Source organism: Notothenia rossii (genome assembly GCF_949606895.1).
Source record: "Notothenia rossii genome assembly, chromosome: 12".
NCBI classification, from domain to species: domain Eukaryota; kingdom Metazoa; phylum Chordata; class Actinopteri; order Perciformes; family Nototheniidae; genus Notothenia; species Notothenia rossii.
In genome coordinates this window covers 8,735,674-8,751,204 of record NC_136911.1, presented here as the reverse complement: position 1 = coordinate 8,751,204, position 15,531 = coordinate 8,735,674, and the positions used below count along the sequence as shown (strand labels likewise).

General features: G+C 43.3%; 1 protein-coding gene across 3 annotated transcripts in view; it reads left to right on the top strand.

The window, feature by feature from the left end:
- Window positions 1-15,531, top strand: part of mpp7a (MAGUK p55 scaffold protein 7a) — a 138,950-nt gene that overhangs the window by 48,733 nt on the left and 74,686 nt on the right. For all 3 annotated transcript variants that reach the window (XM_079662313.1, XM_079662314.1, XM_079662315.1), the window contains exon 3: window positions 8,431-8,549. In XM_079662313.1, the coding sequence (XP_079518439.1) occupies window positions 8,431-8,549 (119 nt within the window). The remainder of the gene's footprint in view (window positions 1-8,430; window positions 8,550-15,531) is intronic.

Genomic DNA, 15,531 nt, shown 5'->3' with positions numbered 1-15,531 from the left:
TTCTCGATTGCTCCTAACGTCACTTCTCTTCCATCAGACGTTACAACATCTGGTTTATGCCATTCAGAGGTCAGCGAGCCTCCTGCAGTGAGAGTGGGTGTTTGCTCCTTGTAGCCCCATTTCCTCCCTGCTTCTGCAGTTATGCGATTGCAGCTTTGTGGTAGATGGCTCGTTTGTGGGGGAGAGTTAGAACGGGGGGACATTGGAGATTTAGAGGCTAAGACATCAGAAAGAAAAGCTAGACTTAAATCTCTTTTGGAAAGCAGGGGACCAAACCTCGCAATCTCCAGTTTCACTTATTTGAGATGCTTGCTTGCTCACTTTTTCAAGAAGTGAAATGGGAACTTATTTGAACTAACACATAACACTTTCAATTCTGAATTTTATATCGTAGATCCGGGTCCTTCATCATCCCAAAACACTTCCCCGTAACAGTACCAATGGGTGGCATATCCTTTCATGTAAATCTTGCTGTCATGTTGGTGATGGCCTGTTGTGCAAGTTTCTGGCAAGGTCCTGAGAATGAGTGTGGAGTAAAGTAAGCAAGTCTGTATCTTTGTTTAAAATGTGTCCTTCTAACATTGTACAACACAAAGTAGTTCCACAAACTTCTTATCAGATGCTTCAGTGCTGTGATTATCCCATCTTTCATTTTTCATCTTTTATAAGCTTAGTTTACTGATGGGTTAGGGTTAGGGTTTTGGACGTGCATAGGTTAAGATTAAAGACCAGTTTAAAGTTTGACTTGTGAACCTGCTAAGGGAGCACATCAACTGTTGTGTGTACTGTTGTGCGTACTGTTGTGCTTGTACTGTAGCATTAACAATACTACCGGTAATTACATTTATTTTTCCCTGATCCAAACACAAGTTTACATTTCAAATGAAAAGTGACAACCCCAGTGTTAACACAAACATAACAGTATTTCAAGTAGTGCTTGCAGAAAGATCGACGTTTAGATATTGCAGATTAAGTGGTATAAGCCGATACATAACAAACATTTGGAGTCTAGAAATTAAATGTGTTTGAGTTCATTTACAAACAGTGCATAGTTCGATACTCAGAGAAAACTAACAATATTTTTCTTTCAGCTATAAAACATCTATGTCGGTAGATAGTCGATTGAAAAAAACGATCCTTATGGTCAGAGATGTTTATGAAACTTGTTTAGAAAAATAAATCATTCAATAGTTATTATCAGAACTATCAAGAATTTGTAACAGACTTAAAAATTTAATAGAAAAAATGTGTAGTTATTTTCAAAGAAAGCCTTAATTTATTTGTATGAACTCTCAAGAACTTATTATTATTTAAGTTAATAATTGAATTGGATATATTAAACTTTGGCTCCCGGCATTGTTTCTTCTACCTGATTTAGCGAACTAGACGAACATTGGCTAATTGGTTGTGGTTTCAAATCAGTTGGTTTTGACTGACTGGCCTGCCCAATACCGCAGCTGAGTGAACTGTTGGCTGACGAGCCCCCCTTGTGCCATAACAGTCACTGCATGGTGCCCCTTAAACCATAAACCCGTAACCAACTCTAATCCTCGCGCACACACTCTGGAGCAGGCACTTCTAAAGGCCCGATGCCCTTTTATTAACCTTATTAAAGTTAACTGTGTTATTCCAAGCCGTACCTGCGTGTTCTATCAAGGTTTATGGCCCCTGCACAGCATTTAAAGATAAGGGTGATTCAACCATGCACAGCTGCGGAGGAGGTGGGCGACACTCGCATGAAAGACTACACATGGAAATCTTGCGAAGGGACAACACTTTTACCAGATACACTAATAACTTGCTGGCTGCATGTGTGCATGTTTGTGCAGGAGCGATAGATGAGCGATTCCAGCCATCCTCTTCTCTGCAATCTTGAACACCCGCTGTTGGAAAAGCTGATGGCTCTATAATGATACTGAGTAATGAGATGCAGACATTTCTATGGAGAGGCTCTTTGTAACTTCTCTGCATTATAGTATCCACATATGCCTATGTAGAGCAAATGCTTACATAGAAACACAAATCCAGAAAGATATGATTGATATGATAAGAATATGGCCTCTGTCAAGGTTAACAGATTTTCTTTCCATCGTGATATTGAAATCAAGAGCATCATCTGGCCCCAAATGGTGGGAGACATAGGGGAGGTCTGGAGACCTTTGCCTATGTTGGGTGGATGACGTTCCTATGGGAGCTTCCAGCCATTTGTCGTGGTCCTTGGCCCGCAGCCGGCTCTGTGCCGCTGTGATACAGCACCGAAACACAAGGATTTGTTGCCACTGGAAGAGATCCCTGTTTCCAGTTACATCAGAACTAAAATTTCCACATAATTTTAGCAAAAAAATAAAAAAACTCAGTCAAAGGAAACAGATGTAAAAGAAAGAAATCAAGTGAGTGCGACTGAGAGTGAGGAATGATGACTTTTATTTGTTTGAATTCGAAGAATTCTTTCTCTATTTGTTGAGGTAGGATGACATCCTCCGCTGTTCCCATCCAAAGCACACAGGCTACTAAATCGGTCATTGGCTGGCAGGACATGCTCACTTTCATTAGAAAGAACCTGTAAACAGCTTTACAGCCCATGTTCTCTGTTTGACAATCAAGCATCGGGCTTTTGAGTTATAGCTCATGAGAGTGAGAAAAGGAAAGATTTAGAGTGTAAATTGTAGAGTGCCATTATTAATATGTGATCAAAATGAAGCCTTTCTGCTGGTCTTGGCAAATCTGCCTCTGATATCCCTGGAAGACTTGCTTGAAGTAAGTAGCTGGCCACGGCTTTGGACAGAACATGCAGGCCTCTGCCAGAGAGTCTGCTGCTGCTCTATTGCCACAATAAGCGGAGGTGGCAGGTCATTTGGAGGCGGCTAACTTGTTGTGGCTTCTGTGTTTTGTCCACCATGTAAGAGCAGATTTAAGCTTAGCTGACATGAGCTCGGCCAAACAACGGCCTTTCATCTCTATTTTGAAAAAAAAGAAGTTCTGGATGGCCACTGCCAAACCCGGACTATCCCGCAGACTTTAGTACCTTCCATCCTGGTATTCCAACAAACACTACACTGGAACTCTGCTCTATTCTCCACCCTCGACATCTCATATATCTGTCTTCATCCCCGATAGTATCTCTGTCATCATCGTTCTCTTTGCCCAGGTATTCCTAATTGTTTGTCTTTCCTCCATGTTGAATTTGTTTGCCTCTATATCTTTCTTTACGTTATATATCACTTGCGAGCTTTCGGGGAAGTGGGGTCGAAGGCAAGTTTAACTACTCAGACCTGGACAAGAGACGGAGTTTTCTAAAAGTGACTTTACTCCAGCCGGGTTGCAGGTGCTTCCACTCAAACCTCACTTGTTCGCAGTGTGATTGGTAAAACCGTCGTAGCTCAAAACACTGCTGGCGGATCCCGTAGACTATATGCATTCAATTATGTTGATTAGGCTTGTACTTTTGTCCTGAGCTCTGTTTTCAATGTGCTGACAGCCCTTTGAAGTCTAAAGGTGTGACGAAGAATGGAGCAGTGTATGGGCGAGGCACTTACAACGTGATATTCAATGGCATGTTGAAAGTAAGATGAAATCAAATAAATGCCTTTCGAAAAACTTGGCCTTCCATGGCTTTGAAATAGATCTTTGATAAGGTCCTGTAACTTGGATTCCTTTTCCTCCCCCCCGCCTCCTGAACGAGGCATGATCTCAGCAAGGGCCACGGGTTCTTTATAGTCCCTGAAATGACACACATCCAGAGTTCAGTCTGCGGTGGTGAAACAGTCGATATATGATCGGAGGGACGGTTGATTGCACCTGGACCGGCCCACTGTACTTGCTGAAGTCATTTTTCCATGCCTCGGAGCCCCAACTAACATCTTGCAAAAGCCACACAATCTTTTTTTTGTACCCCCTCCAAAACGAATAAGACCGTGATTCTGAAATATCATTGAAGATGGTCACTGTCCCCTGATCTTTTTTTAATGTGTTTTGGTCTTTAGAGCTGGCAATGAGACGCTTGTGGGCTTTAGCACAGATTCCCGCTGTTACGTTCATAAAATAGCTCACCACGCTCTTCCTCTGTCCACTGCAGTAATGTCCTGTAAGAACACTACTGAACTCATTGTAAGTGATGTTAAAAGATCACAGCGTCTGCTCAGCTAATTCATCTTTTAATACTTAATAATTTTACGTCTGGTTTTTACTTAATCCACATAACCAATGTCCCCTCTGATATTCCATTCTCCTATATTGTACTTTGGTTGAAAGGCGTCAGGCGCTGGTGGTCCTCAGGACAGAACAGAAGCTCTTTGGGGGCCGTGGGCTGATGACATATCAGCTCAGTGTTGGCTGTGAACAAGGGCCCCTAAACACTTCTCCTTTTGTTTGGCATTCCACTCGGGTTAAATCCATCTTCCCACCCACTGTCCGTCTAGAGTTTCTCCCATTGGACCAAAATGTGTTTACATTAGTGCAAGACTCATCATCGCCATAGTTATTTCTTGCTGTTGCAGAGAGCGATCAGCCCCAGTTCTTCTATGCTGTTTCTTTGCCTTTTGTGTCTTTATGTCTTCTTCAGTGTGTCTCTTCCTTTTGCTTTAATTAGTTGCCCTCTCTGCTCTCCGTCTGCCTTCTCTAAGCTTTAGGCAGCCTTTCCTCCTCTCTAGGACGGAGAATAAGGAGGTAAATCAAGACTTGAGTGGATTAGGCTTCAAAGTCTGCAGCTGCTTCTCTTACCGCCACCCCTGTCTGCAAATGGCCCCTTGCACGTTCACAATGCCATGTTTGAAATATTGTCCTTCTAAGAAAGCCCCCACAAGTTGTCACAATTCTCTTCCTCCCACAGTCTGGTGATCCTCACAACTATTGTGCCTCTCTATATGTTCCTGAAAGATATATGAGGGAGGTCAATAACTCATTCGGCACACGGGAGAAAGTGCAGGGGAAAGAAATTGAATCGAAACCCAACGTTCATTTCCTGTATTCGAAAAAGTTCATTTTCACCAGGCAGACAGACAGTTTGTCTTTCTGTCTTTAGTCCAGTTACAAGCTGAGAGTGGGGTCCCTGAGTATTCGTGCTGTGCAGTCCAACATGTAATGTTATGGACACACATATACGTTTGTCTCCCAGAACATGTTGCATATCGTAGCATTTGAGTAAACATTGGCAAAGTCACAGGGCCATAATTAACACTCTGTGATGCTAGATGAATCCCTGTAATTTCCTCGTCTTGCACTGCTCTAAAAACCCTCCAAGGTTGTTGACCTATGAGACTAGCAATTTGACTCATATCATGTTTAATGCATTTCATTGTCTGGGATTTTTTTGTTGTAGTTTTACATAAAAGGAATCTGAGCAAAACACTGTTATTTTCTGTAACCGCTGTGGGCGTGAGAGGGGAAGTGCTGTTTGGCAGTTACAGTAGAGTGGTCACTTCCTCTGTACCGGAAGCTTCGAAGGCTCTGGCCTCTCCAATTTCTCTGCAGACTCTTTCGGCCACCCTGTGCAACATCATGCCGGTCTTCAGGATCACTGGGTTGGGCTAGCCACAACAGAACAGTGGTCCTCAAGACATTGCCACCTGAAGCACGCAAGGGTCCAGAATAGTCCGGCCAAAACAAATCAAATGAATCCAGACCAGCCCTGCAAGAATCGGTCAAACCTTTAGTGGTGAAGGGTTGGCGCAATCATGTTCCCTTTCTTCTTTTTCTTTCCCCCGCTCTCATTTTGTCTCTCACTGTCTGTGCTGGACTCAGTTTCTGATGTTACAGAACCATACATGTGTCCATACATCTGGCCCTGGATTTAGTTCTCTTTCCACATTTTATAGTGTCCATATGCATGAGATTTTACCACCACTGTGGTTGCACGTTGGCTCATTTCCTTTCTCTCTCTCTTTCTGCCTACATGTCTCTTGCTCGCTTATCCGCCCATACATTCTTACATTTAATTTCAGCTTTGCAGAGTCCTTGTTTAGCTCTTGGCTTCTCTGCAGTTCTTTCTGTTGTTGTTTGAAACTGAGTCACCTTTGGTTCACTGGGTTCGGCCTGACATAGTGACCTCAGGAGGCGAGCACAGTGGTAGCTTTCTCTTTTTTCCCATTATGTAATTATTCCTGATAAACTCATGGAGTTGATGTGTTTCCCATAATGTGCTATTGGCGCACAACATACAGCCTGTTTAGGTTTTTCCAGCGTAAATAGGAAGCTATTGTTGTCAGAAGAAATAAAGAATTGAATAAGTGAGAGTGTAGACAGGAGACTTTGCACCTGGGGAGAATCACGCTTAGGGACTCTCACTCTCGCCTTCCATCCATCGCTCCCTTCATCCACTCCTACTGGTATCTCAGCGCTGCCAATAGTAATGACATTACCATATCTCTTCCCCCCACTCTAAGCGCCTTTCCTAAACCCCTCACCTCATCCCATGTCTCTTTAAATCTTTTTTTATATATATTATGTGAGATGTTCTGTTGGGAGTTCCAAGTTGTAAATGATTTGAGGGAGCCAGCTGCCCTCAGGCAGGGCTTGCATTAGCTACAAAGTTTCTGGTGATGAGGACCCCAGAACCAGGCGTCGGATGATCACATACCAGGGCAGATATCACACACCCAGATTGAGTAAAACCACGGGGGGCTAAGTAATGACAAGTGCACATGTGTTGTGCGTAAACCTTCTCTCTTGTTCAGTGGCTTTTCCTCTCTTTCTTTCTTAACCACAGAGCTGCTGTTGGAGCAGTGAAGTATGAGGCGCCAACACTGCACGGAATCGGTGTTGCGAGCTGGAGAACAGGGCAGGATATGATCTTGATGTATCCTGTGCGTTTACTCAAAGATCACTTCAACCCCAAATCACCTCCAAATGGAAAGCAGAAGGTTGAGAGTGGCAGATGACACTCCATCTATCTGAGTGCCCGGCAAGAAGGGGCATTTGACATGAGCTAAAATAGTCAGCCGTGGCTCTCCCGCCAAGGGGTCTGAGCTGCCAGCACACACTTTCTCTAACCCAGTCGGAACGTCCGCCAGTTCAGTCAGCCAGTCATTCATTCAGCCAACGACGTCAACCATTGTTTTCAATCAATCATTTTCAGCTACGAATTACTCCAGTTGCGTCTGTGGTGCCTTTTTCCCTCCCTCCTTCCTCTCCTTCACTCTGTCCTCTGATGAGGGACGTTCTCAGAGAGGTAGCCAAGCCGCTCAAGTTTGTTTTGACGTTTCGATGGCTCCGCCGTGAACGTGTTTAGAGTTCCTTCACATGATCAGTAGTAGTTCAAAGACGTTTAAGCACCGTGTGGTTGTGTTTGAATCTTGGGGGGCCTTTTCTGGTGCATTTATAAAGGGGTCTTTGATGCATATAAGCCAGCCTGACTGCACTCGGTACGGGACTGACCTTTAACGTATCCCCTGGCTTAGTGGATCACAGCCACCCTGAAGACCAGAACGGAGCAACAAACAAGTATCTGCTACTTCTCTCCATCAGTTTTGCTCCAGGACTCTGTTGTGTTTGGAACACACCCCACTCACTCGCTGGTTTTGTGCTCTCCCTCTCTCTCTGCTGAGTGCTTCAACTCCCTTCTGCTTAATCTTGAAACCATCAGCTCCCCAGTTTGGCTGTGTATAAATTGAATTTGAAATAGCAATTTCTTTTATATGCCAGGTCAGTAAACCCCAAAAGAGCTGACAGATTTCAGAAGGTTTTGTTTTGATATCATTCACATTCAACTACGGGGACCAATGCACCCTGTTTCTCTCACTGTCAACAACAAACCTTGCTATGGTGATGACTTGATGACATAGGCCTGCATAAATGCAAATGTCCACTGTCCTTCTGAGCTCATGACATCAACTGGCTGGGAAAGGGACCGGCCACATCTGCTTAATTCACTATCCTCCAAATTCAGTGCAAAACCTTTTAAATGTGCACAACAGCCACTTAGATTTCAGCCTGATATTGTGCTGAACTTCTCTTTAGCAAACACAACTTGATTGTTTGCAGGCAATAAGGATGCGTTGCTTGAAAGCCTTGAAAGATATGTGTTTTATTGATATAATAAAAAATTAGCATTGAACCTTTCAACTAATCCGTAGGTGGACTTTTTAGATGCCTAACGAGGAGTTTGTGGAGTTGTTTCTGATTGGAGACGGCAGTGTTCCTGAAACAACAGGAAAGGCTGGGACAATGGTGGGAAGCAGAGGCTGGGGGGGAAATACTATATTGCCTCTATGTTTCCTTTTTACTTCCAGTGACCAGGAGAACGACGTGTTTTGTCTGTATTTCTGGGCAGACCACCCAAAGAAAACACTGAGGTGTATGTGTGTGACAAAAAAAAACCTATTAAGGTGAATTCTTACAATTGCATGTGTTGTCTTGTCTGTCTATGTATCTGTCATTCTGCACACTATGTTCCTTTACCACATTCTGACTCTGTTTCCTCTTCCCCGTCTGCAGGTCTGTACGAGCTGCTTGCTGCTCTGCCCTCTCAGCTGCAGCCCCATGTCAGCCGTCCTGAGGACAACGCCTTCCTCCAGGACATGTTTGGGGAGCGTAGCCTGCACTCGCTGATCAAGGTAAAACAAAAAAACTCCAACCTTTTTTTTGGAGTTATGTGTTTGCTTAGTGATTCAGTTAAAATGTGTTTTAGTTTTAATAGCCAGGTTGCTAATGCTAGAACACTGAAGTTGTCAAATGGGAAATTCATGTCCATCATAGTGTAGAACATTATTGCACATCATGTGTCCTTTAACTACAATGTAGTTGAATTCACATCCTTTAATTCAATGTATGAGATTTCTCTTATCATGTGCAAATTATTTAAAATAATTATATCTGGAAATTCTTACTCAACAGACAGAAGTTCCCTTCACTGCAGAATGCAAAAAAAAATGCAAAAATGAGGTGGATTCAGATAAGCAGACAAAATGTGTCTTTTTCAAATCATAGTAATACATCAAAAAATATGAAATGGTAGGGGGGTTGTTAGAGTCTCAGGCTAGACAGGCGATATATGTCTTGACACAGGATCTGGAACCCCATGAAATGTAACGCTGTCTCTGTTACCCACCTTTACAGTCACATCCTTCCTCTCGCGGGGTGGGACAGAATCCAAACTCCATCTCCTGCGACCCCCGGCCTTGAGCCGACCTCTCCTATTCACATAAAAACACACGTTTAAAAATACTCAATTCGGCTTTATTCAAACTCTTTCCGTGCGGTCTCATTCATACATTACTTCGTTTATTGTCATTCCAACAGTCTACCCACCCAGATCTTCTAACTCTTTCTCTGCCAGCGTGAATTGGCCTGTGGTCCGATGAAACTGTAAAACTAGATAGTTGCAGCGTTGAGGGAGAAGATGAGCACACTTGATATCTTTATACAGTACGCTGGCAGACAGGCGGAGGTAATGAATGTAACACATTCTGTCTGTCTGCCCCAGTCCCATCTTCACTTGGGGTTTCTCTGCAATCGGCAGCCAATCTCTTTCTCCTTCTCCTTCTATTGTAAAAAGGAACAAGAGGGCTTTTGTACTCTAAACCAGCTTGTTTGTCAGTCACTATTCAAACCACTGCTTCAGATCTGTTTCTCTAGTTCACTGATGTAATGCTTTGCTGTCAATTTACATAGAACACACTAATTGTTAGAGCTACAGCTAACGGTATCCCCTTGTTAATGGTCTCCATTTTAAAAGAATGCCCAACTCTATTTTCATATGCTGCCTTGATATATTTCCCTCTTTGGTGGTCTCCCTTTCTCTCCAGCCAGAATCATTATGTCACAGAGACGATTGAGAGAGAAAAATTGAAATAATTTTCATCCCCTCCCTTTTTAAGAAATCCTTTCTGTGTAAGCATGTTTGTTCAGGATCCAAGGTTGTTATGCGCAAATGTGAGCGTGTAAAAGTGCCCGAATTATGGAATACCTCAGACTCTGGAGCAAAACCCTGATGTCAGGACTTTAGGAAACCAGAAGGATTTTATTTGATGCCTGGATTGTTATGGATGGCCAAAGAATAAGGCCTCTTGAACATGGATAATGATGGGCAGGGCCTGCGCATGTTCAGGCTCTCATTCTGGCCGGCCCCAAAGAAAACACTGCTTAGTGTGGGGCAGATAGAATCATCTTAATGAAGGTGGCATTATGTTTCTGGGATATTTAGCCAGGCATAAGGGTGGAGTGCCCAATTTACCTAGCCCTCTAATCACTCCTGATTATACCTAGGTAAACTTTCAAGAGAAACATAAAGGGTAGAACGTGTTAGTGCTGTTGAAGCAAAAGTGCATTACAGGCTCTTTACCTGATGTGTTGAAAGCTATGCACAAATGGCTTTTTGAAATATTTTTGGAAAAAGGTTATAGGCTGCACATCTGCTCTGCTGTCCATTGAGAATAATTCAGAATCAGAATACCTTTATTCTTCAAACAGAGGGGAAATGTACATTGTTGCAGCAAAAGTGAAGATAGAGACAAAAAATGAAACGCTATTAGATAAAGGAAGAATTGATGAGAATTGGATTCTTAGATACTGAATATGTGGAGGAAACCCAAGACCAGAGGGATTAGATAACCCATCGGCCCTAGGATCCCCTTAGAAGTCTCCGGTGGAGCAGGACAAATTAGCCAGGTAGAAGTAGTTACTGTTGGATCTCGGAAGCAGTTGTCCCTATTCCATCCTTTTCTTTTTTGTTTGTTTGAACGGCCTTAGGAAGCCCAACAAATTGAGCATTTTTAGGGTTAAAAGCTGAAATATCAGGTGTAAGTGTGTGCTAGTGAGTGTGTGGATGAAAGAACAGTTTAATGGTAAAACCAACTCCCTGTATGCTGTCCTGAAATCTGAATACAACTTTCTTCATGCGGTAGAGGGACACTGAACGTTTCTCACATTGGGCGCCATCTCATTACGGTTCCGTAGTTATAAGTTAATGCAGTTAATTCACCCAATTCACTTTTGTTACTGTAGCTGTGAATATTATACAGTTATCTGGCTACCGCAGCCACAAAATGATGAGTCATTATAGCATCAAAAAACCACATTTTCTCACCACAATGAGCCCGTTTTCGAACCTATTTTCGTATTCTTCCTTTTTATTCAATGGAGAGAAACCGAGCTGCTTTTAGCGTCTCTTATCGTTAACGTGGAGGCATAAGTGGAAAGTGCCCCGCTCCAGACAAGCAGAACTATGTGTTTCCTCTGCTTTCTACTTGGTACTGAGATGTGAGCCAGCCTGTCAGCTAGTGAGCCAAACAGAGAGACAGGCTGACTTTGAAACACACACAGAAGAACAGAACAACCATCTCGCCTTACAGCTAAGACCAGCACTCAGACCCAACATTCAGGTGAACATGGCTAACGTCAGTGGCACACCATTAATAAAAACCTTAATTGTCCCCTTCCTCTTAAGCCCCACCACCAAAACTCTACAGGTTCCACCTTATATTCCACAAGGCTGTGAAGGGGATACTTTGGGAATGGCTAAACAGCAGAGAGAAAACACACACATCATGTTAATCTGACAGGCCCGGCAACCCAGGTCTCTCATATGGAAACGCTCAAGCCTCACCTGGGTAATTATGAAGCATCGGTTACTGGTCAGTCTGTCTGGAGGGACAGAGAAGTACCAGAGGAAGAGGTGTCAAAGATGGAAAGAGAGACAAGAAAGAAGAAGACCTACATGAAGACCGTAATCAGACTTAGTTTCTTTTTGTCTCTCCTCACCTGTCCTCATCAGATAGTTGGGAGAGCCTCTCATGTGCCTCCTAATCCTATTATGTCACAAAGACGAAACAAATATTTTCTAATATCATCTTTCAGCGGCTCCCGGCTCCCAAGTTCGCCTCATTTTGCAGACCGGTGCGCCACCAGTGCTGACATGTAATGCGAGTGCTGGCGCGTATAGCTAGCATGGCTAAAACGACGCAGACAGTTCCCCTCTTTTCAATTAAAGGGAGTTACTCAAGTGTGCTTTCTCTAAATTCCACCACACTCACTGTTCCACTGCCAAGTTCCAGCTCAACAAAAACCCACAGGAAATATAATACAATATTCAATTTCCACCTGCCTCAGGTGGGGCTCTCCTTAAAGACCAAGTTTCTGTCAGCAGGCCTTTAGCCAGGCCTCAAGATCCCTCATTTTGTGGTCAGTCAGTTTTCCCTTAAATTCAGCTTCTGTTAGTTGCTAATAGGCTTGGCACTTGCCACATTGTAACACAGCAACATTGATGTGGGCTTGCCAGTTTGTTCTTCAGTGCTACGAGCCTTTAACGACATGTAAAGGTGCTGCAGCTAACGCTTGTACCCAGATGGAAAGTTTCAGCTATTTATGGTAAATTAGCTCATTTTCAGACAAACTGGACTGTATTCCTTGAGTACCAGACTTGGTATCCCATGAATAACTGGACCGCGCTCTAGGTAGCCTTCCAAGTTGTATGACTCACTCTGTAATGTCCGTCCACTGTTGTCCTTGACAGCAACCATAGACTTGCTCTTTGGGCAGTTATCTTAACCTTTCTACTCAAAACATGACTTGCCCCTTGCCAGGCATTAACCATGAAGATCACAAAAAGAAAATTGTCCTAAACCTCTCACCCTGAGTCCTTTAAGCCTCACACCCTGTACTCAGAAGAAAAAAAAAACTGGCTAATTGTCTCTGGTTCAAGTCTAAACCTGTAAACCTATACCACCTCAGAGATCCACTCGTACTGTCTGTGATCCTCACGTCCTCTGCACTCTGAGCTCTCTATTTATTATTCTGGGGGAACAGGAACCCTCGTGAGGAGTTGAGTAAATACCTTCAGGCGGCTTTCGAAAAGCGAGCTTCTATCCATAATAATAAAATGATATTCATGTTCATACATCTATGTGTACATTCTTCTCTTCTTATTCGGTATGGTAGTGATTGCAAACTTAAGAACTCTGCAATTTGTTGCTAGAAAAATCTTCTTTCCGACACAAGCCAGGTGGTTATTTACAGTTTGAAAACCTCCCCCCCCTTGCAATGTTTTACTCTGCGCTAAGGCTACCTTGTAAATATTTTTCGAGGAGTTTAAAAGTCGAATACAGCATTAAGTCAAAAGATCATTCTTAATCTCCACAAACAAGCTCCTTTGAGTTGAGCCAGAAGAGCTAGACGAATAGACGAAGGATGAAGCCAAAGGGAAGGTTGTGATAGGGACAGAGGTAAAGAGGGAGCAAGCTTCTTAGTGCAGCAGACAGATTGCAGTATGGCCGTTTGACTGCTGAATAAAACGTTCAAATCATTCAATTGAACCATGTCTGGAGCAATGGGGGGAAAGTGAAAATGAGAGGGGGTCTAAAGATACACTAGCCCCCATTCTATCAGTCAAATGTCCATATTGGTAATCAAGGAGAATCTCTGGAGGGATACCACAACCATTATTCCAGGTCACTTTGGTTGAACCCGATTCCGTATGTCTAAGGAATAAAAAGGACTCAAAGTGAAACCAGAAGGTTTAGTCGATACGAAGCCAATCTTAATAGGACATGGAGAATACGAGCAATACGCAGAATATGGAAAATTAGGTTCATAGTGCCATATAGTGTATTTATCACTCCCATATGGCCTGAGAGCTGCCTGCAAACACAAAAGGCTCACCTGGAGCTTTTAAATATAGTCTTCACAATTTTATATATTGATTTGAGTGCCTGAAAAGAACCCAAATCAATCTGATTTAGTAAGTCAGATGCATTTGTCCTGGCTTTACGCCCTTACATATTCAGAATACTTTTCCTGAACGAATAGCTGCTATACTTCACATGAATGAGTCTCTAAATTGATCGATGCCACTTCACTTGGTGATGTTTTTGTAAAAGTTGGAATTTCAGCTGTGTCTCAAGGCGGTCGTCGTATGTAGACAAGTATGACTGTGTCCTGCACTGTGGCCTCAAAACATACAGAGCGTCTATGGAGGTGTGTCTGGGGCCTCTGTGCTCCTTTTCCAAGAGCTCCAGGAGGAAATGTATCCTCTATCTAAGTGATGTGGCTGTCATGACTTTTGGCCAGCTGCCTTGGTCTCTCTCTGTCTCGTCCTCTGTGTCCACTGCTAGCTCTTAATTACCTGTCACACTCTCCAGGCTTTTTCCACAACAAATGAGAGGCAAGCTTATTCGCCAAAACTGCTCTGTATGGGGTCTTGGTAAAGAAAAGGTAGATTTTCTGCTCAATAATGTGAGGACATTTGCCCATTAATCAGTAGATGACCAATGGCGCGTTTCCACTGCAGCACGGAGCTCGCTTTAAGCGTGCCGAGCCGTGCAGGGCCTGTTTTTGGTTGCGCTTCCACTTGGCCTAGTTTTGGCCCGGGGCTACTTTTTCACCTTTTTTCTGGCCCGACTAAATCGTGGTTCTATCGAGGCCAACAAACAGGGCTGAGTCGGGCTGGGTTTGCTAAACTAGAGAGAGAATCGCTGCCATGGGGGTTACAACTACGACAAGATGAACATATTTGACCGTGATTTAATTGTAATACACGTTCCAAAATGTTGCCGAAGTAACAACACACTGATACCGGTTAGTAAAAACCATGAATCAATGCTTTGACAAGTCTGCAGACAGACGGCAGGCGAAAAACCTTTTAAAATGCGTGATCTTCTTATTATAGACACATGCATTTCCAAACATTTGGTCTACCTACGCTGTAAAATGTATTATCTCTTCGATTTACACACGGCATCTATTGCACGTCTGTCCGTCCTGGGAGAGGGATCCCTCCTCTGTTGCTCTCCCTGAGGTTTCTCCCATGTTCCCCTTTAAACTGTGGGTTTTTCTCTGGAGGTTTTTCATTGTACGATGTGAGGGTTTAAGGACAGAGGGTGTCGTTTTCTCATGCTGATATTGTGCACAATCTGTGCTGTTGTATTTGCTGTAAAGTGTCTCTACTGTAGGGTATTTTTATTATATGTACAGCACTTTGGCTCGACCAAAAATCGTTTAAAAATGTGCTATATAAATAAAACTTGATTAGATTTGTTGTCTAAATGGAGATCGGCTAAGCTAACGCAATAGGCTATAGACTATATGCTCCGACCGTCCACACTCACAACGGCCTATACAGACATAAACCAGCAACTGTATTCGCCATGACACAGAAAGTCAGTGGTTTGTACTTGTTTAACTTTTGTCTAGTTTCTGAATAGATATGAGGAGCTTGAGTGCAAACAGCTAACGGCTGATGTTGTTTTTTCTGGGGTGCTCACGGGTGCTCATTGAAGATGATGTCACGGCTCCGCCTACACTGCGTTACTATAGTTACTGCCCCAGCTCCTAAACTGTAAAGGAAGCGCAGCATTAAAGTGAGCCGGGCCTAATGAGGCCTAACCAAACCGAGCGAGGCCTGCGGTGGAAATGCGCCACAAGTGTCCTCAAGACCTTCAATGCTCTCCCAGGTACCCATTTCAGAATTAGAATAATTTTCAAATAAAAAAAGTTAATCACATTTATGTGGAAGGGGGTGCATACTGATAAGATCTTAAACTCTTGCCATGTAGAAACTGACATTGACTGAAGAAAATGCTGAAAGCCTTGGCATACCTTCCT